Here is an 18,727-nt window from a genome sequence, read left to right on the forward strand (position 1 = left end):
AAAAAAAAAAAAAAAAAAATGCTTAGAACAGCATCTGGCACAAAGTACCATACAAATATTAGCTATTAGCGCTCACCATCCACCAAAATAAATTAAACTGGATTACAAAGCAAAGGGCTTAAGACGAAACCATAAAACACAATAATATAGGTCAGTCTTCTTTTTGAGTAGGAAGCATCTTATTATGCATAAAACACAGGAAAAGATAAAGGAAACAAGATATTTGACAACACAAAAGTGAAAAAAAATTAAGAAATCACCATATGCAAAATAAAAAGACATAAAAACAACAAGCAAGGAAATGAACAGCAGCAGATCAACAAAAAATCCTATGCCCCTAAAGGTAAGCGAGCAAAAGCTCTCAAAAGAATGAATAAAAAGAGTTGATAACTTTTGTTTTTTCAAGCTCACTGTGTCTAACACCTTTCCTGGTGAGCCAACTGTCATTCCTAATCCCCATCTCCATTGCTTAACCTCATAGAAAAGTTTAAAAAGTCAAATACTTGCTTCCCCATCTTTCATGCCAGTAGGGGCAAGAGCCAGATCTGGTCTGTGCCAATCAGACATAAGGATGAGAGGGCGAGCAGGGAGCTGCTGAACGTGTGTCCCCGATAACCGAAGACAGGAGGAGGTCCCTGCCCCGAGATGCCGCCCTTTGCTTCCAGCCTTTGAACACAGTCACAGGAAGTGGTGGCATGCACACGGAACTCTTAGCAGCCATATTTTAACTGAAAAGCCACTGACAAAGCCACACGCGCATGTGAGACAAGCGGAGAGGCAGAGAGAGGACATTTCTGAATCGTCAAACCTGGCTTGCCTCTAGCCCTCCCGAAGAATAAACACACACAGCCTCTGGTTGACGTCCACCAGTTGGGTTTCTGTCGTCTGCTGCAAATTGTGTTCTTAACTGCGCCATTCTCCTGCCAGCAGTATTGGATGCAGTTGTGGTTCCTCCTTTCTCGTTGAAAGGCTTTCCTTATTCGGCTTCTGGGATGCCCCTACCTTCCTGCTGTTCCTTCTTGACTTTGGAGAGTCTAGGGAGCATCCCAGAGCTATCCTTGACCTGTGCTCTCTACACTTACTGCCTTGGGGATCTCATCCAGTCTGGTGACTTTAAATATCCTCTATATGGTGCTGAATCCTAAATTTATATCCGTAGACCAGATTTCTCCCATGCACTTCAAACTTGCATATCCAGCTTTCTACTCCACACGACCTCTTATCAATCATTTCAATGTAACTGAGTTTCAGATCTCCCCTTCCCAACATCTATGTTTCCACCACCCAGTCTCATTCTCAGGTAAAGGCTGCGGCATTCTTCCACTGCTCGCACCAACATGGTCACGGTCATCCGTGACTCCTCCCTTTGCTCTCACCCCCAATCCAATCTAAGCAAACCTCACTGGCTTTCCCTTCAAGCACACACCTAGAATCTCACCAGGCCCCACTGCCACAATCTGGGTCCCCAGAAACCATAACCTCCTGCTGTCATCACAGCAACCCCTCCTAACTGATCTCCCTGTTCCTACCCCACCCACATCCAGTCTACTCCCAACACAACTATCAGAGTGATCCCATTAACATTTAAGTCACTCCAGTTCAAAGTCAAAATCCTAATTATGATTTTCAAGACTATACATGATCCATGCTGGGCACGGTGCCCCACGCCTGTAATCCCAGCACTTTGGGAGGCCGAGGTGGGTGGATCACCTGAGGTCAGGAGCACGAGACCGGCCTGAACAACATGGTGACACCCTATCTCTACTAAAAATACAAAAACTAGCTGGCCATGGTGGCAGGCACCTATAATCTCAGCTACTCGGGAGGCTGAGACAGAAGAATCGCTTAAACCCGGAGGCAGAGGTTGCAGTGAGCTGAGATCGTGCCATTGCACTCTAGCCTGGGTGAAAGAGTAAGACTTCGTCTCAAAAAAATAAACAGCAGACACTGTCTCCATTATATACATAAACATACGTGCATGAGAATATGCCAAAAAAAAAAAGGTACCAAATAGTCATAAATTTTTAAGCTAAAAGCTATTTGGTGGTGGTAAGATGACAGGTGTTTATTTTCTCACTTTTAATTTAAAATGCTATACCTTTAAAATAGCCTACTGGGATGAGAGTAAACTTGACAAACTATCCAATTTGCCTGGTCAAATTCAAGACACAAGAAGTAAAGAAGAAAACAGGGCCCCGCATCCCTTTCTTGATATTGACATTGACAAGAGGCCCTCGGTCAGCCTCTTCTTCGTTGACTGCCAGAAAGCCAATCTGTTGTGTTCTAATCACCTGCTGGCCCTCCTCTGTATTTTCACTCCATCTGTACTTACTTTGACCGCAATCTCTACATTCTATACTATGAGCCGTAACTCAGAGTACTGAGAGAAAAATATCTCAATCCATGTACATCCTCCTTATTTTTCGGATCTCGGGGGGCAAAAGTTAAACAGCACAAAGCATCAACATTAAACCAAGTCTGGCCCCTACCTATTTAAGAGTGTAACTCTGTTACACTATATAATCTCCTATATTACAGAAAGAAAAAAATAAAGCAAACTTTGGTGTTTGTAATTACACCCTCATTCAAAATCCTATAGTTCTTTTTATTAAATTTTACTATTATAAGAACAAATGTGATGAGAGAAGAACTTGTCACCTCTTCTGTTTGGCAGTTAATACCAAGAAGGCAAAAACCATGTCTTACGCATCCCACAATCCCTCAGTGTCTGGTACATGACTTATCTAGCATACGCTCTCCATCTATTAAGTAAATATGTTGCAGAACACAGTGCATTTCAGTAACACTCTACATTTATATCTTGCAAGTGTGATTTTAGTATTCCACCTTCTAGAGTTCCTCAAGGCCATAGGACTCCGTATAACTATCCTCGTTTGCTTAAATTCAAGGGTAAGCTCCCCAGACAAAGGCACAGCAACACAGGTGAGTCACAACAAAAACACAGCAAGTCTGAAGAGTGCAGTAATTTGACAAAGAAGCAAAAAGTCCCACAAAGCAAGGTTCTCACAATGCCTTGAGCTGCAGAGAAGCGCAGCATTCTCGGTGATGCTGTCAGTACCTGCCTCTGCAAGTATGTTCACAAGATGTCTGTGGCTTCAGGTGGGGATTAAACAAAAATAACTGCCTTAGTCACAGGCCTGGAACATGTGTCCCATAACTATAGGAACATTTAAATTCAGAGGGGAATAAATCAAAGACTTAGAGGCGTTGCTTCCTTTTCCCAGCTGCCATACAAAGGAGACGAACAAGGGTCTTCACATGTACACCAGCAAATTTATTTACCATCTGACACTCATGCTAATAATGCCTGATAAGAACAAAAGAAGGTGCACAGTGAGCCTCCTGGCTCATTAGAAGTCAAGGTTTATGAGCAGAGCTGCATTGAGCAATGAGATGGTGAGATCATTGAGACCTCAAAACTTCACACCATCTTTCTTTTCTTTTCTTTTCAGAGGGTCTCGCTCTGTCACCCAGGCAGCAGTACAGTGGTACAATCATACCTCACTGTAGACTCAAATTCGAGCTCAAGAGATCCTCCTGTCTCAGCCTCCCGAGCAGCTAGTAGCTGAGACTACAGGCAGGAGCCACTGGCCTAGCCTGTCCTTATATTTTTATGTCAGCTCTTTTCTGATGGTTTCCTTGGTCTCTCCATATTTTTACTCTTAAACTTCAAGCATGCACATACCCCTTTGAGGTGCTTCCCAGTTTCTAGCCTCCTCCAATTTCACACGCCCCGAACTCAACTCACTATTCTCCTCCAGAAAACTTCTTACTACTCTATTCCACATTTCACTTCATGACCCACCATGAAGTGGCGGGTAGACACCTGGGACTGTTCACCACCAACAGAAGTGACCAGACACTTTCTCCAAATTATTTTAAATATGTACTCTACCATCTGTTCCCAAAAAACGTGTAGCACTCGTGCAAGTTTGTGTCTAGAGTATTAGAACTAATCAGCCTCGATCTCCCCTGAGGCAGAGGCTCGTCTCATGGACCCCGGGACACCTCTGCTGCGTCCAGCAGGGCATGCTGACCCTGGCCTTGACGTTCCCCAAGCACACGGTATCTTTTGAGAACGCCACATCTGCACCTTCCGGAACCCCAGCAGCCTCCTCTACTGGCAAGGCGCATTCCAAACTCCTGCAGGCGCATTCCGAACAGTTCAAATGTCACCGCCTCTCCTCCAGTTCTCCCTCACAATAAGTAAGTGTTGCTCCTTCACTGTGGATACACAACGCTTCCCACAGGTCTCCATTCAAATCAAGCCAAGCAATGTTTTTAAACACCTTTTGTGTAACCAGTACACTCCGCACTGGAAAATATGAAAACAAGAGCTGAACTCTATCCTTATGGATTTCACCGTCTAGAAGGAGACAGACACGTAAGGAAATAATCAGCATACAGCACTATAAATGCAAAGTAGCAGAGAGGCCAGGACAGCTGAGCTGCAATCTGAAGAGCCAAGAGTTTTCATTGGAACGATTTGCTCAGACACCCCCTTACCCCACACCCTCCAACCAGTAAGCTCTTTAAGAGGGCACATTTGCTTAATCCTGTTTGTAGTCTCAGAATCTAGTACACTGCCCAACACAGAGCAGGGACCCTAAGCACTTCTTGAATGAATGGGCAGGCCTGCACTGTGACATATTAAGCCTACTCATGAGTCATTCCACAAAGCAATCTTCTCCATAATTACTGCCAAGTGAGAATTGTATGAAACGCCTGGAAAAGATCAAGCATTTAGAAGTGATGATGTTTGTGAGGATGAAAACAGGACATGTGCCTCACAGGCACCCCCATGGCCCTGCTTGGTCGGTCCTGACCTCCTCCGCCCACCCACATCCTCCAGCCCCCACCACACACAGTGGGTGGTTCACTGTTCCTTGCGCACACCACACCCTGCCTCACGTCCAGGTCTCTGCACGGCTGGTCCCTGTGCCTGGAAAGTCCTCGCACCTGACCTCCAAAAGCCTCCCTCCTCCCCTCCTTGCAAGTGTTTGCCCAAACGTCACCCTCTCAGTGAGGCCTTTTTTGATCACCCGTTTAAAAATCTAATTTCCTTCACTGCTTTCTTTTTCTTTTTCTCTTCCTTTTCTTGAGATGGGGTCTTACTCTGTCACCCAGGCTGGAGCGCAGTGGTGCAACCTCAGCTCGCTGCAACCTCCACCTCCCAGGTTCAAGAGATTCTCCTGCCTCAGCCTCCCAAGTAGCTGAGACTAGAGGCACGTGCCACCACACCCAGCTAATTTTTGTATTTTTAGTAGAGATGGGGTTTCACCATGTTGGCCAGGCTGGTCTAGAACTTCTGACCTCAAGTGATCCACCTGCCTCGGCCTCCCAAAGTGCTGGGATTACAGGCGTGAGCCACCGTGCTCGGCCATTTCTCCTTTATTTGTGGATTCATCATCATGAATCACCACTTGTAAATGCTTGATCTTTTCCATCATCATGAATCCCAAAATGCATTTATTTCTTAATCCCCTTATTAGAATTTAAGGTTCTTAATGGAAGGAATGGGTCTCTTCTGTGCACTTCATTCCAGTACTTAGAAGAGTTCTTAGCACAAGCCAGCCTTCCCCACATTCTCCTTCACACACACGTGGTTTAATGAAGAATTCACTCATGTCCATGAAAGAAGACACGAGTGCGTCAAGATTCCTGCATGCACATAAAGAACCAGGGTTAAGAGCACAGACTGTGGGGCCCGAATACCCGGCCCATTTCCCATCTCCACCAATTACCCCACTGTGTAACTTTGGACAAGTTACTGAGGCTTTCAGACCCTCAAATTCCTCATCTGTAGAATGGGGATAATCACAGTATCCCTACTAGGAGTTGTGAGAATTAAATGAGACTATGCATTTAAAACAAGGCTGTGCTTGGCGGACACAGGCACTCAAAACATGTTAGCAACTAATACTATTTTTATGAAAAGAGATCCTGAGACATACTCTAAAGAAAGTGATTTAATCACATAAAAATATACAAACACCTATTAGTGACACATTAATGTTAAATTTTATTCACATTTTAGAGACAGGGTCTTGCTCTGTCACCTCACCGGGAGTGCAGTGGTGCAATTATAGCTCACTGAACCCCCAACCTCCTGGCCAGTGATCCTCCCACCTCAGCCTCCTGAGGAGCGAGGAATACAGGTGTGTGACACTTGCCCAGCTAACTTTATTTTTTGTTAAGACAGGGTCTTACTCTGTTGCCCAGGCTGGTCTCAACCTCCTGGGCTCAAGTAATCCTCCCAGCTCATCCTCCCCGATTGCTGGGATTACAGATGGGAGCCACCATGTCCGTCCTCAAGGTGGCTTTTAGAATAACTTATTGAGTAATAACTTCTGATTTTTAGTAATTACTTTATTCAAGTATGCGAAAAGTCTCTCGTAATTTTGCTTACTATCTCTCTCAAACTCTCACCTAGAAAAGTTTAAAAGGATATAAAAGTAATTTGAAGAAGATTTTAAATTCTCTTTAACATGAAATGAATGAAAAAAAAATCAGTTTACATAAATCACGAAGGAAATACCTTAGCAAGAAAGAAGAGAAACCTGCGATGATAGGCAAGTCACTGCAAGTTTCGGACCGACTACTGTCTTGAAAGGAATTTACTCTATTAACCCACAATAAACTCAATGGAAACAAAGAGTTGCCCTTTGGAAATGTGGTTTCTCTTTCTCTAGAAGAAAACTAAAAACCATCTCTTTCAGGAGGCCTTTCTTCACCGACCCGCCCCTGGACATTCCTCTTACGGGGCCTTTTCCCCACCCATCACCATTCTTTGTGCGGCTTTGTGTTTCCTGCACAAACACGCACTCTCCCTCCTCAGTTAGCTCTCCGGAGTCACGGGGCAGGGAGGGAATCCTGTACTACTTCTGGAACCCTACCTGGCTCAGGCTGGCCACTGAAACGGCAACCACATGTGTGTAGAGAAGAACACAGATATTTATTATCTAAAACCTGGGAAGAGCTGATATTGCCTCCAAAACAGAGTGACGGCGGGTCTCTCTGAAGACGTCTGGATTGGTCATGAAGGATTTACTGAGCAGTTATTTATTCAGCAGCATTAATTTTATTTATTATTACTGTATGTTTTATTGTTTTAAGTTCCAGGGTGCATGTGCAGGCTGTGCAGGTTTGTACCATAGGTAAACGTGGGCCATGGTGGTTGGCTTCACCTAGCAACCTAGGTATTAAGCCCGGCATGCATTAGCGATTTTTCCTGAAGCAGCATTAATTTCCCATAACCACATAAAATCATTTACATCAGAGTAAACTGACATCAAGCTTTAAACCAAGGCCTGAAAAGTGCCACAGTTTCTAAACCACTCAGCTGGGCAACAAGAATTTTAATTTTTAAGAAATTAAATGTTAGCCTGGTGTGGTGGTCCATGCCTGTAATCTTGGTGCTTTGGGAGGCCTAGGTGAGAGAATCACTTAAGCCCAGGAGTTTGAGACCAGCCTGGCAACAAAGCGAGACCCCCCCCGCATCTCTATAAGAAAAAATAAAAATCAGCTAAGCATGCTGAGGCACACCTGTGGTCCCAGCTACGCGGAAGGCTGAGACAGAAGGATTGCTTGAGCCCAGGAATTCAAGGCTGCTGTGATCTATAGTGCAGCCACTGCACTCTGGCCTTGACAACAGAGTGACACTGTCTCAAAAACAGAAAACAAAACAAAAAAAAGTTAGACTTTATTTTATTATCAAAAATAAAACTCAGGCCAGGCACGGTGGCTCATGATTGTAATCCCCGCACTTTGGGAGGCCGAGGCGGGTGGATCACCTCAGGTCGGGAGTTCGAGACTAGCCTGACCAACATGGAGAAACTCCCATCTCTACTAAAAATACAAAATTAGCCAGGTGTGGTGATTCGTGTCTGTAATCTCAGCTACTCGGGAGGCTGAGGCAGGAGAACTGCTTGAACCAGGGAAGGGGAGGTTGTGGTGAGCCACGACTGCATCATTTGCATTCCAGCCTAGGCAACAAGAATGAAACTCCATCTCAAAAATAAATAAACAAATAAATAAATAAAACAAAACTCATGGTCATACTAATAGTATTGAGATTAATATTGTGACAGTTAATAGCATCACTGGCTGGTCTGAATCCCACCTCTGCCACTTTCCAGCTGTTTAACATTAGACAAATTATGTAACTTTTCTGTGGAAGATTCCTTGTCTATAGAACAGGGATAAGCCTCACAAAGTTATTGTCAGGATTAAATGAATTTATAGATGAAATTACTAAAACTGAGCCTGAAACTTGACATATACTTCATAGTGTGAGCTGCTATCATTCACATTATAATAATTACTATTAGAAATAATTTTCATCACTATCTCATCTTATTTCAGTACATTTCCAAAGAAGCAAAGGTACTTTAGATTTGGTTTGTTATAATCTCTTATAATCTGGTCTCATATAAATTTCTGCATTTTGACAAGTAAAATGGAACAGCTCTTTGGGAGGCCAAGGTGGATGGATCACCTGACGTCAGAAGTTCGAGACCAGCCTGGCCAACATGATGAGACCTCATCTCTACTAAAAATACAAAAAATTAGCTGGGCGTGGTAGTGGGTGCCTGTAAATCGCAGCTACTCGGGAGGCTGAGGCAGGAGAATCGCTTGAACCCGGGAGGCGGAGGTTGCAGTGAGCCGAGATTGCACCATTGCACTCCAACCTGATCAACAGAGCAAGACTCTGTCTCGGGGAAAAGAAAAAAAAGGAAAAAGGAAAAAGGAACAGCTCCATTGGGTTTAATTACAATTCCTTCTCACATTCATTTTCAAGCTTCAAGAAAATGGCTGTTTCAACACTGGGTCTGGTTTTCTACTTAAGTGTTCTGAAAGGATTTATTGAAAACCCCAAATTGGCTGGAACATTCCTGCTGCTTACCTTTCAGCAGAGTAACTGTGAGTCAGTATGGTGGATATCCATTTGGTTTCAATTTGCTAATACACACAAACACTTCATTGTACAATCAATGGCAACAGGATCACAGTGATCTAAAAGCACATTGTTTCTGCTCCTTGATTTTTCTGTTCTACTTCTAACTCTGTGGAGATTAAGTTTCTTGTCCCCCTCAAGACACATCTCTCAATTTATCGAGAGCATCCCAAAAAATTAGTTGCTATTAAGTTTTCTGTAAAACATAATACAGTAGAATCAAATTAGTCTTCTTAGCTCGGGCTGCTATAATAGTAATACCACCAGATGGGGTGTCTTGAACAACAGAAATTTGTTTTCTCACTGTTCTGCAGGCTGGAATGTCCAAGATAGAGGTGCCAGCTGATCTGCTTCCCAGCAAGGGCCCTCTTCCTGGCATCCAGATGGCCATATTCTCATTGTACCTCACATAGTGAGGACAGTTCCAGTGTCTCTTCCTTTTTTTTTTTTTTTTTTTTGAAAGAGTTTCACTCTTGTTGCCCAGGCTGGAGTGCAATGGTGTGATCTCGGCTCACTGCAACTCCCCCTTCCTAGGTTCAAGTGATTCTCCTGCCTCAGCCTCCTGAGTAGCTGGGACTACAGGCACCTGCAACCACCCTCGGCTAATTGTTTTTTGTATTTTTAGTAGAGACGGGGTTTTACCATGTTGGCCAGGCTGGTCTCAAACTCCTGACCTCAGGTGATCCACCTGCGTTGGCCTCCCAAAGTGCTGGGATTACAGGTGTGAGCCACCATGCCTACGGCATCTCTTCCTCTTTCTCTAAGGGCACCACCTCTCCTGGATTAGGATCCCACTCTTAGGACCCCGTTTAACCTTTATCACCTCCTCACCAGCCCTGTCTCCACACACAATCAAATTATGGGTTGGGGTTTCAATCTATTAATGTAGAGTGACCCAAGTATTTAGACCATAAAATTCTTCTAACCAGTCAAATATAAAACTCAAATTCAAATCCAGAATGTTTCTGGTTACATTCGTTTTTTTCCATTCAGATACAGAAAAACATTCAGTATAAAAGGTAATTTAGTTGTTAACTCAGACTGAAAAATCTGGATGCATACCTCAGTTATCAAGCTCATTGACACAGGATGATAAAAGCTCAACAATGTGCCCTGTCTTTTCGCTAAGACTAAACAGATCCACTTTTCTCTAAGACACATTATGCAACACAGGGTGAAAGGAATTAACAACCGCTTCCCCGCTGGGTGGGACTGACTGCCTACATAAAAGGATTCTCTTTTTCAATGTATCCTGGGTATTGGCCTCGTTTCTTAAAAGTATGTGCACAGGCCGGGCGCGGTGGCTCACGCCTGTAATCTCAGCACTTTGGGAGGCCAAGGCAGGTAGATCACGAGGTCAGGAGTTCAAGACCAACCTGGCCAACATGGTGAAATCCCGTCTTTACTAAAAATACAAAAATTAGCCAGTCCTGGTGGCAGGCGACTGTAGTCCCAGCTACTTGGGAGGTTGAGGCAGAGAACTGCTTGAACCCAGGAGGCGGAGGTTGCAGTGAGCCGAGATTGTGCCACTGCACTCCAGCCTGGGCAACAGAGCAAGACTCTGTCTCCAAAAAAATAAATAAATAAATAAAAGTATGTGCACGTAGGTTTTCTGGAATTCAAGCGCCACGAAATTCAGAGAATCATACCAGGAACAGCAGTTACTCAGAAAATGAGGTGAGCTCCAAATTGTCCCTAGAAAGGCAAGGACTGGAAAAGCTGACAGAGTCTTCGATTCTCAGACACTTACACTTTCCAGATGTGAAGTCGAAGCCCAGGGAGAGTGAAAGACTTGCTCAGGCAGTGTATTGGGGCCAGAGTGGAACCAAAACACAGGGCTCCTAAAAAACAGTAGGCCAGGCGCCAGGGACCACACTCCTATGCCACCAAGCTACAGGTGTTCCTCACAGAGGAGGAGGGGAGCTCCACGGTCTCTGCAAACACCATGAGCCTTACTGGACAACTACAGTAAGGACCAGAGCTTTTTCTTCCCCACCAAGGGACAGGGTTTTGCTCTGCTGCCCAGGCTGGAGTACAGTGGCATGATCATAGCTCACTGCAGCTTTGAACTTCTGGGCTCAAGTGATCTTCCTGCCTCAGCCTCCTGAATAGCTGGAACGACAGGTGCACACCATCATACCCAGCTAAAATACATTTATTTGTTTATTTTTCGTAGAGACAGGGTCTTGCTTTCTTGCCCAGGCTGGTCTTCAACTCCTGGCCTCAAGTGGTCCTCCCACCTCGGCCTCCCAAAACACTAGGATTTCAGGCATAAACCACCGCACCCAGCCAGGACCAGAGCTTTCATCTCACTCACGCCTTGACTCCCCAAGTGTGGCAATATCCCAAATAAGAATCACTGTTTCTCCCGGTGGCTTTTGGCTTGTTTTTCTCCCAAATGATGAACACTCTGAACTAATGAATTCCTCTTTCCATCTAGTTCCTCTGGGGATGCAGATGGACATGTGCTGCAAATCCCTCTTCTTCCACTCACACCTCTGTGGTCATGTCTCCTTGACCTTGACGCCAGGCCTGAATCTAAATAAACAGCCCGTAAAACATTTCTGTGCATTACAGGCTTTCACGCTTGAGGCTTCATGATAGGGCTGAAAAAATGAAACCTACAAATACTAAATGGGAGGGAGATACAGAGATCTTCTGGGATTTGCTAGCTTTCACTAGTTTCCGTAAAACATTCTCACGTGTGTGGGCACATAACTATTTTTATAAGGGAACCTACTTCTAAATTGATTTGACATGACTTGAATGTGTTCAGGGTTGTACCTGCAGAAATAAGGTGTGTTCTCTGCAACATGTTCTCAGTCATCTGCAATGGCTAGCAGGCTTTCCATCCCTGTGACACAGGGCTGACTTTTCCATTTCTTTTCAACACAAATCTGTACATCTGCCAAATGTAGTATGATACTTAATAGCTACTCTTGAGGCGCTCAGATTTCATTGGCCTTACATGACTTTAAAATTACAAATTATAAGATACAAGGCAACATAAATAAAAGTTCAGGTTAGAAAAATTTTAACTTTTTAGTCGCCCTCATATCCCCCTAAATCTACAATACATCTTTCAGTAAAATTTTTAAAAAATTAATCTCTTCACATGTATTGAGGGCATATTATGGATGTACAGTACAACATTTTGGTATTGTTAAGCACTTAACCATTTGAAAAAAATGAATGAAATGATTCAAATTGACACCAGCCACCCAATTGTATATTTATGTACACATCCTTCCGAATAGCTTATAAGATGGTTTATACCCCTATACCTCTCTCCTCAACTAGCCTCTGCCTTGCTCAAAGATAAGGGACGTGCTGTCATCTTGTTTTTCTACCTTCTCTGCTCAGGATGCTGGTCCACAAAAGGCTAAATGCTTTAGTGACAGAATGCATTAAACCTATAATCATGACTGTCAAATTTTACGTTCAAACAACTCATAAACTATTGAACTATTTTATTCTTACCAGAACTGGACACACGCCTGATCCTCTGAGGAGAGACGGCTCGATCAGCACTGAGATTTCTACTGTCGCTGTTCCGCCTCAAACAGGAAACAGGGGGCCCCACTTTGGCTTTTGGTGCAGCTATTTGCCTCAAACCGCAGGAGTCAGGCTTGGATATATTCCTGCCTGAGGTGGTCGTCGTTTTTGAAGCAGAGCCCTGTGAAAATAACAGTTAAGACGGTCAACCGAAAATAAAATTCTAAGCCCCCAGTTGATTGAATGGACCCCTCCTCTAGGCCAAGCGGATTCCAAAGAAACCTACAACACAAGTTCAGGCCATGATGGGAAAGCGGTCAGACATGCCTCATTACACTCTCCTCCCTTTAGAATTCAGGTACAACTGACCAGCATTACCATTAAAACACAGACCTTAAGTTAGACAAAACAGACTCTTTATAGCAAAAAGACACCAAATTCCAGCCTGACTCTGGTATGGCATCACATGACAGACAGCGAGCCCTGAAGGAAATTGAAGTATATTACCCCAAAATATTTTTCTTTAACACATTATGAAAAGGCCCTGCAAAGCTGTCTCTTGTGGGGGCAAATTTACATTCCGTAGAAAATCTTCTTCCTTTCCCCGATCTTTGTCTGGTCCCAAAGAAATTAGCTGAGAGTCTAGCACCTTTTAAAAGTGTAAACAGGTAATATTTGCCATCTATGGCCTCTAAAGGCGGCCACCTGAGGTTTCATCTACGTAATAAGAACCTTGGTCTCCACACCCCCTTACCCCCTTATCTTAACCGAGACCCTGCTTTCTATTGATTCCAGGTCTTTAGATAATTTCTTTTTTTTTTTTTGGAGACATAGTCTCTACTCTATGGCCCAGGCTGGAGTGCAGTGGCATGATCCCGGCTCACTGCCACCTCTGCCTCCTGGGTTCAAGTGATTCTACCGCTTCAGCCTCCTGAGTAGCTGGGATTACAGGCACATACCACCATCAATCTTTTTGCTTTTAGTAGAGACGGCTAATTTTTGTATTTTTGTAGCTATTTTTTTTTTTTGGTATTTTCTTTTTAGTAGACAGGGGGTTTCACCATGTTTTCTTTGTGTGTGTGTGTGTATGTGTGTTTTTTGTATTTTTAGTAGAGACGAGGTTTCACCGTGTTGGTCAGGCTGGTCTCAAACCCCAGACTTCGTGATCTGCCTGCCTCGGCCTCCCAAAGAGCTGGGATTACAGGCGTGAGCCAATAACTTAACTCTTTCAACCAATTGCCAATCAGTAAATCTCTGAATCCACCTATGATCTGTAAGTCCCTACTTCAAGATGTCTCATCTTTCCAGACCAAACTAATCTATATCTCAAATGTATGGACTGATGTCTTTTGTCTCCCTAAAATGGATAAAATCAAGCTGTAACCCAACCACCTACGCACATGTTCTCAGGACCTCTTGAGGATGTGTCATCAGCCATGGTCCTCATATTTGACTCAGAATAAGTCTCTTCACATATTTTAGAGTTTGGCTTTTTTCATTAATAACATTTTAATCCAGATCATACCTTCCCCATATCACTTCCCCGTGGTATTAGCTATGTGAAGGGAACAATTTCTAAGTGGACGTGTACAGTTGTCCGTTGGTATCAAAAATGATTGGTTCCAGGACCCTCGCAGATATCAAAATTCATGGACACTCAAATAAATCTCTTATATGAAATAGTGTAGGGTTTGCATATAACCTACGCACATCCTCCCGTGTACTGTAAATCATCTCTACATTACTTACAACGTCTACATATTACTTGTTTCAGGTGGATTCAACATAGTATTCAGCATGTAGGAAGTTCAAGTTTTGCTTTTTGAAACATTGTGAATTTTTTTTCTGAGTATTTTCAATCCAAGGTTGGCTCAATCCACAGATGTGGAACCCACAGATACAGAGGGCTGACTGTATTCAATTTTCATTTTTACTATGAAGCCATTAAAACTCTTCATGGCTTACTCTTTAATTCACCGTATTCTGCCTTTGTACCCATTAGTGAGAATGTACTCAAGATCGCCAGTATCACAAGTTAAATTCAAGCTAGTTTTCAATCCTTTCCCTGGGGGCTCTCTCTACAGCATCCAGCGCTAACAACTCCATTCTCTGGTTTCCTGACAAAGCTCTTTCCTGGTTTTCCTTCTACCTGTCTGGGCATTCCTTTTCTGGGTCCTATTCTTCTTTACTTTTGGAGGCTAGTGATAGAATTTGGATCTGTGTCCCCACCCAAATCTTGTATGGAACTGCAATCCCCAGTGTTGGAGGAGGGGCCTGATGGGAGGTGACTGGATCATGGAAGCAGATTTCTTCCTTGCTGTTCTCCTAATAGTGAGTTCTTACAAGATTTGCTTGTTTACAAGTGTGTGTCACCTTCCCCCTCATTCTATTCCTCCTTCTCCAGTCATGCAAGACATGTTTGCCTTTGGGCCTGGACTGTAAGTTTCCTGAGGCTTCTACAGCCTTGCTTCCTGTACAGCCTGTGGAACTGTGAGTCAATTAAACCTCTTTTCTTTATAAATTACCCAGTCTCAGGTAGTTCTTTATATAGCAATGTGAGAACAGACAATTACAGCTAGTCTTCATGAAGACTTAGCCTCGGTCCTGTTCTCTTTCCTCACCATGTACTCCTCCTACATGATTCTGGCTGCTGTTTCAATTGCCACGCGTACACTGGTACATCCAAATCCACATGTCCAACCAGTACTCTCTCCTGAGTTTCCCATATACCTAACTTCCTCTTCACCTTCCAACTCAGCATCCTTTAAGTACCTCTATGAATTAGTCTATTTTCACAATGCTGATAAAGTCGCATCTGAGACTGCGCAGTTTATAAAGAAAAAGAGGTTTAATGGACTCATAGTTCCATGTGGCTGGGGAGGCCTCACAATCATGGTGGAAGGTGAAAGTTTCATCTTACATGGCAGCAGACAAGAGAGAATGAGAGCCAAGCGAAAGGGGTTTCCCCTTATACAACCATCAGATTTCATGAGACTTATTCATTACCACAATAACAGTATGGGGGAAACTACCCCCATGATTCAATTATCTCCCACCAGGTCCCTCCCACAATGCATGGGAATTATGGGAGCTACAATTCAAGATGAGATTTGGGTGGGGACACAGCCAAACCATATCACTCTACTTAACTCACTAACCTATAGCCCTTATAGAATACTATTCTAAATTCTAAGTATATGTATCAACTCACTTAACCCTCATAAGAATCCTGTGAAGTTGGTAGGTTTATTGTACCCCAGTTTACAGAACAAGAACGTGAAGCATTTTCTAAAATTAAACTTACTTTCCTATCTACCTCAAAACTTATCTCTTCCCATGTTCACCACAACATACCCAGGCACCCAGCTTCAACAATGAAAGCTATTTCTCTTTTCCATCTGCTGTCATTCCTCACCAAGATTACTGAAACCATGTCATCAGGATCTTTCTGGTCTCTCCAGCTTTCAATTCATCTTTTATCTGCCTGTTAGGGCAATCTCTCTCAAACTCAAATAGGGTTAGACATCTTCCGTCTGTCTTTCAGATGACATCTCTTCTGCACAAGGCCCAGCAATCCTTTTGCACATGGAAGGCCCTGCCATCCTCTTCACCTTATTCCCTACTGCTCAGGGTTCTATACACCCAGCTCCCTTCACACCTACTACCTAGAGTCCCCTAAATGAGAAAATGTTCTCATATTTCTTCATCTTTGTATGTGGTATTCCTCTACCCAGAATACTTGCCCTTCAAGTTCTAGCTAGTGACAACATGTGATGTCCCCTATAAGCCTTCCTTGACAACTATACCCATCACCACACTTTTTTCCCCCTCCTGCAGCACAGCAGTCTACCCACACTCCCAATTTAGCAATCAACACACCCTTGCTGGTTTACTTTCTCATATTCATAGAGGCAGGAGGCAGAGAAATTCTAGGCAGACAGGGGCAGCTCCCCAGCAAAACCCCACCTTCAAGGCAAAACCCCTGAAACCCGCGGCTCAAAGTGAGAACTTCTATCCCTGTTTACCCGCTCTCTCCTAATTAGTTCTTTCTGAATCATGTCTTTTTACCAATCGAATGTTGCCTTTTCCAAAACTATCTATGGCCTGCCCCGCCCCCACATCCCATTCCCGTAAAGACCCCAGACTCACTCAGTAGAGGACACAAGCGGCTTGACTGATGTATTAGTCCATTTTTACACTGCTAATAAAGACATATATGAGACTGGGCAACTTACAAAAGAAAGAGGTTTAACTGGACTTAGAGTTCCACATGGCTGGGCAAGCCTCACAATCATGGCGGAAGGCAAGGAGGAGCAAGACATGTTTTACACGGATGGCAGCAAAGAGAGCTCGTGCAAGACAACTCCCCCTTATAATAATCATCAGATCTCCTGAGACTTAATCACTATCATGAAAACAGCATGGGAAAGACCTGCGCCCCCATGATTCATTTCCCTTCCACTGGGTCCTTCCCACAACATGTGGGAATTCAAGACGAGACTTGGGTGGGGTCACAACCAAAGCGTATCAACTGGAGACTTCAGAGAACAGCTGAGTCTACCGTCATATCATCCTGAACATACCCAATCTCGTCTGATCTTGGAAGCTAAGCAGGGTCAGGCCTGGTTAGTACTTCGATGGCAGACCGACAGCTGGACTTTGGAGGAGAGATGGCTTAACTTTGGAGAAAAGCTGACTGGAGATGGCCAGACTTCAGAGAAGATTATCTGCCCGTCCTGTCCCCTCTTCAGCTTCCCTCTCTGCTGAGAGCCACTTCCATCGCTAAATAAAATTCTCCACCTCCACCATCCTTCAAGTGTCCATGTGACCCAATTCTTTTTGGACAGCAGACAAGAGCTTGGGACCAAGTTTGGGTACCCAAAAAAGGTTGTCACAATGACCCTTTGCCCTCGCTGCTGGAGGGCAGCTCTCCCACACCATGAGGCAAAGGGCCCACTGAGCTGATGACACACCGCTGTCCATGGATAGTGGAGCCAAGAGAGCACTGTAACGTGCCCTCTGGGGCTTTGGGGGTCACAGACACCACCACCTGGGCACCACTGTGAGGCCCACACAGAGCCTGCTCCTGCCGGCACTCAAACTGGCTGGTTGGATCCTGTACTCACTTGCCCAAACACTCCTGCCCGCAAGAGGTTGAGCATGGCGGGCTGAATAAATGGGGTGCCCCCACTGCAAGTTTTACAAAGGGGTTGAGAAAAACTCCTGCATCAGTATTACCCACTGCACTAGGCATTACATTTAGACAGGGTCTCTTTTTTCCCTATACCCTAACAATCATCACCATATACATAATACACAGTAGGCACCCAACAAATGTTTCTATTCTACATAGAGGAAATGGGAGCCTGAGCCTTACAGTGTGAATTCCAACATCAAACTATAATTTGCATTCTCCCTTTACATTAATGTAAAGCAATAATAAAATTCTAAGCCCCCCAACCATCTGAAAGGACCACTTCTTTTGGCCAAGGGCATTCCAAGGTTAACCTTAAAAACTAGGTCAGGATATGAAAGGAAGGGGGAGTCAGACATAATTATACTCTCCTCGCAGGTTGGAATTCAGGCACAGCTGACCAGCATTAACATCAACATAGACCTTAAGACTGACAGAACAGACTCTTTTAAGTCTGATAAGAAACATTTACTATCAACTCCCCCTGAAGCAGGCTACCTGAAGGTTTCATCTGCATGATAAAACCTTGGTCTCCACAGCTCCTTACCTTAACCCAGACATTCTTTTTTGTTGATTCCAGGTCTTCAACTCTTTGAACCAACTGCCAATTAGAAAATCTTTAGGCTGGGGGCAGTGGCTCAAACCTGTAATCCCAGCACTTTGAGAGGCCAAGGCGGGCAGATCACATAAGGCCACAAGTTCAAGACCAGCCTGGCCAACATGACGAAACCCCGTCTCTACTAAAAATACAAAAAAATTAGCTAAGTGTGGTGGTCCTCACCTGTAAACCCAGCTACTCAAAAGGCTGAGGCAAGAGAATCACTTGAACCCGGGAGGCAGAGACTGCAGTGAGCCAAGACATCACACCACTGCACTCCAGCCTGGGCAACAGAGAATCTGTCTCAAAAAAAAAAAAAAGAAAAAAGAAAAAAAATATTTAAATCTGCCTGTGACCTGGAAACTGCCTCCACTTCCAGTTGTCTCTCCTTTCTAGACAGAATCAATGTATACCTTACATGTACTGATTGATGTCCCATGTCTCCCTAAAATGTGTAAAACCG

At 44.1% G+C, this 18,727-nt stretch overlaps 1 protein-coding gene across 3 annotated transcripts in view; it reads right to left on the reverse strand.

The window, feature by feature from the left end:
* MTUS1 (microtubule associated tumor suppressor 1) overlaps positions 1-18,727 on the reverse strand; it is a 170,597-nt gene that overhangs the window by 98,889 nt on the left and 52,981 nt on the right. For all 3 annotated transcript variants that reach the window (XM_011979596.1, XM_011979594.1, XM_011979595.1), the window contains one exon: positions 12,458-12,653. In XM_011979596.1, coding sequence (XP_011834986.1) covers positions 12,458-12,653 — 196 coding nt within the window. The remainder of the gene's footprint in view (positions 1-12,457; positions 12,654-18,727) is intronic.

The sequence above is a fragment of the Mandrillus leucophaeus genome, unplaced genomic scaffold (assembly GCF_000951045.1).
Source record: "Mandrillus leucophaeus isolate KB7577 unplaced genomic scaffold, Mleu.le_1.0 Scaffold204, whole genome shotgun sequence".
In the NCBI taxonomy this organism is placed as follows: domain Eukaryota; kingdom Metazoa; phylum Chordata; class Mammalia; order Primates; family Cercopithecidae; genus Mandrillus; species Mandrillus leucophaeus.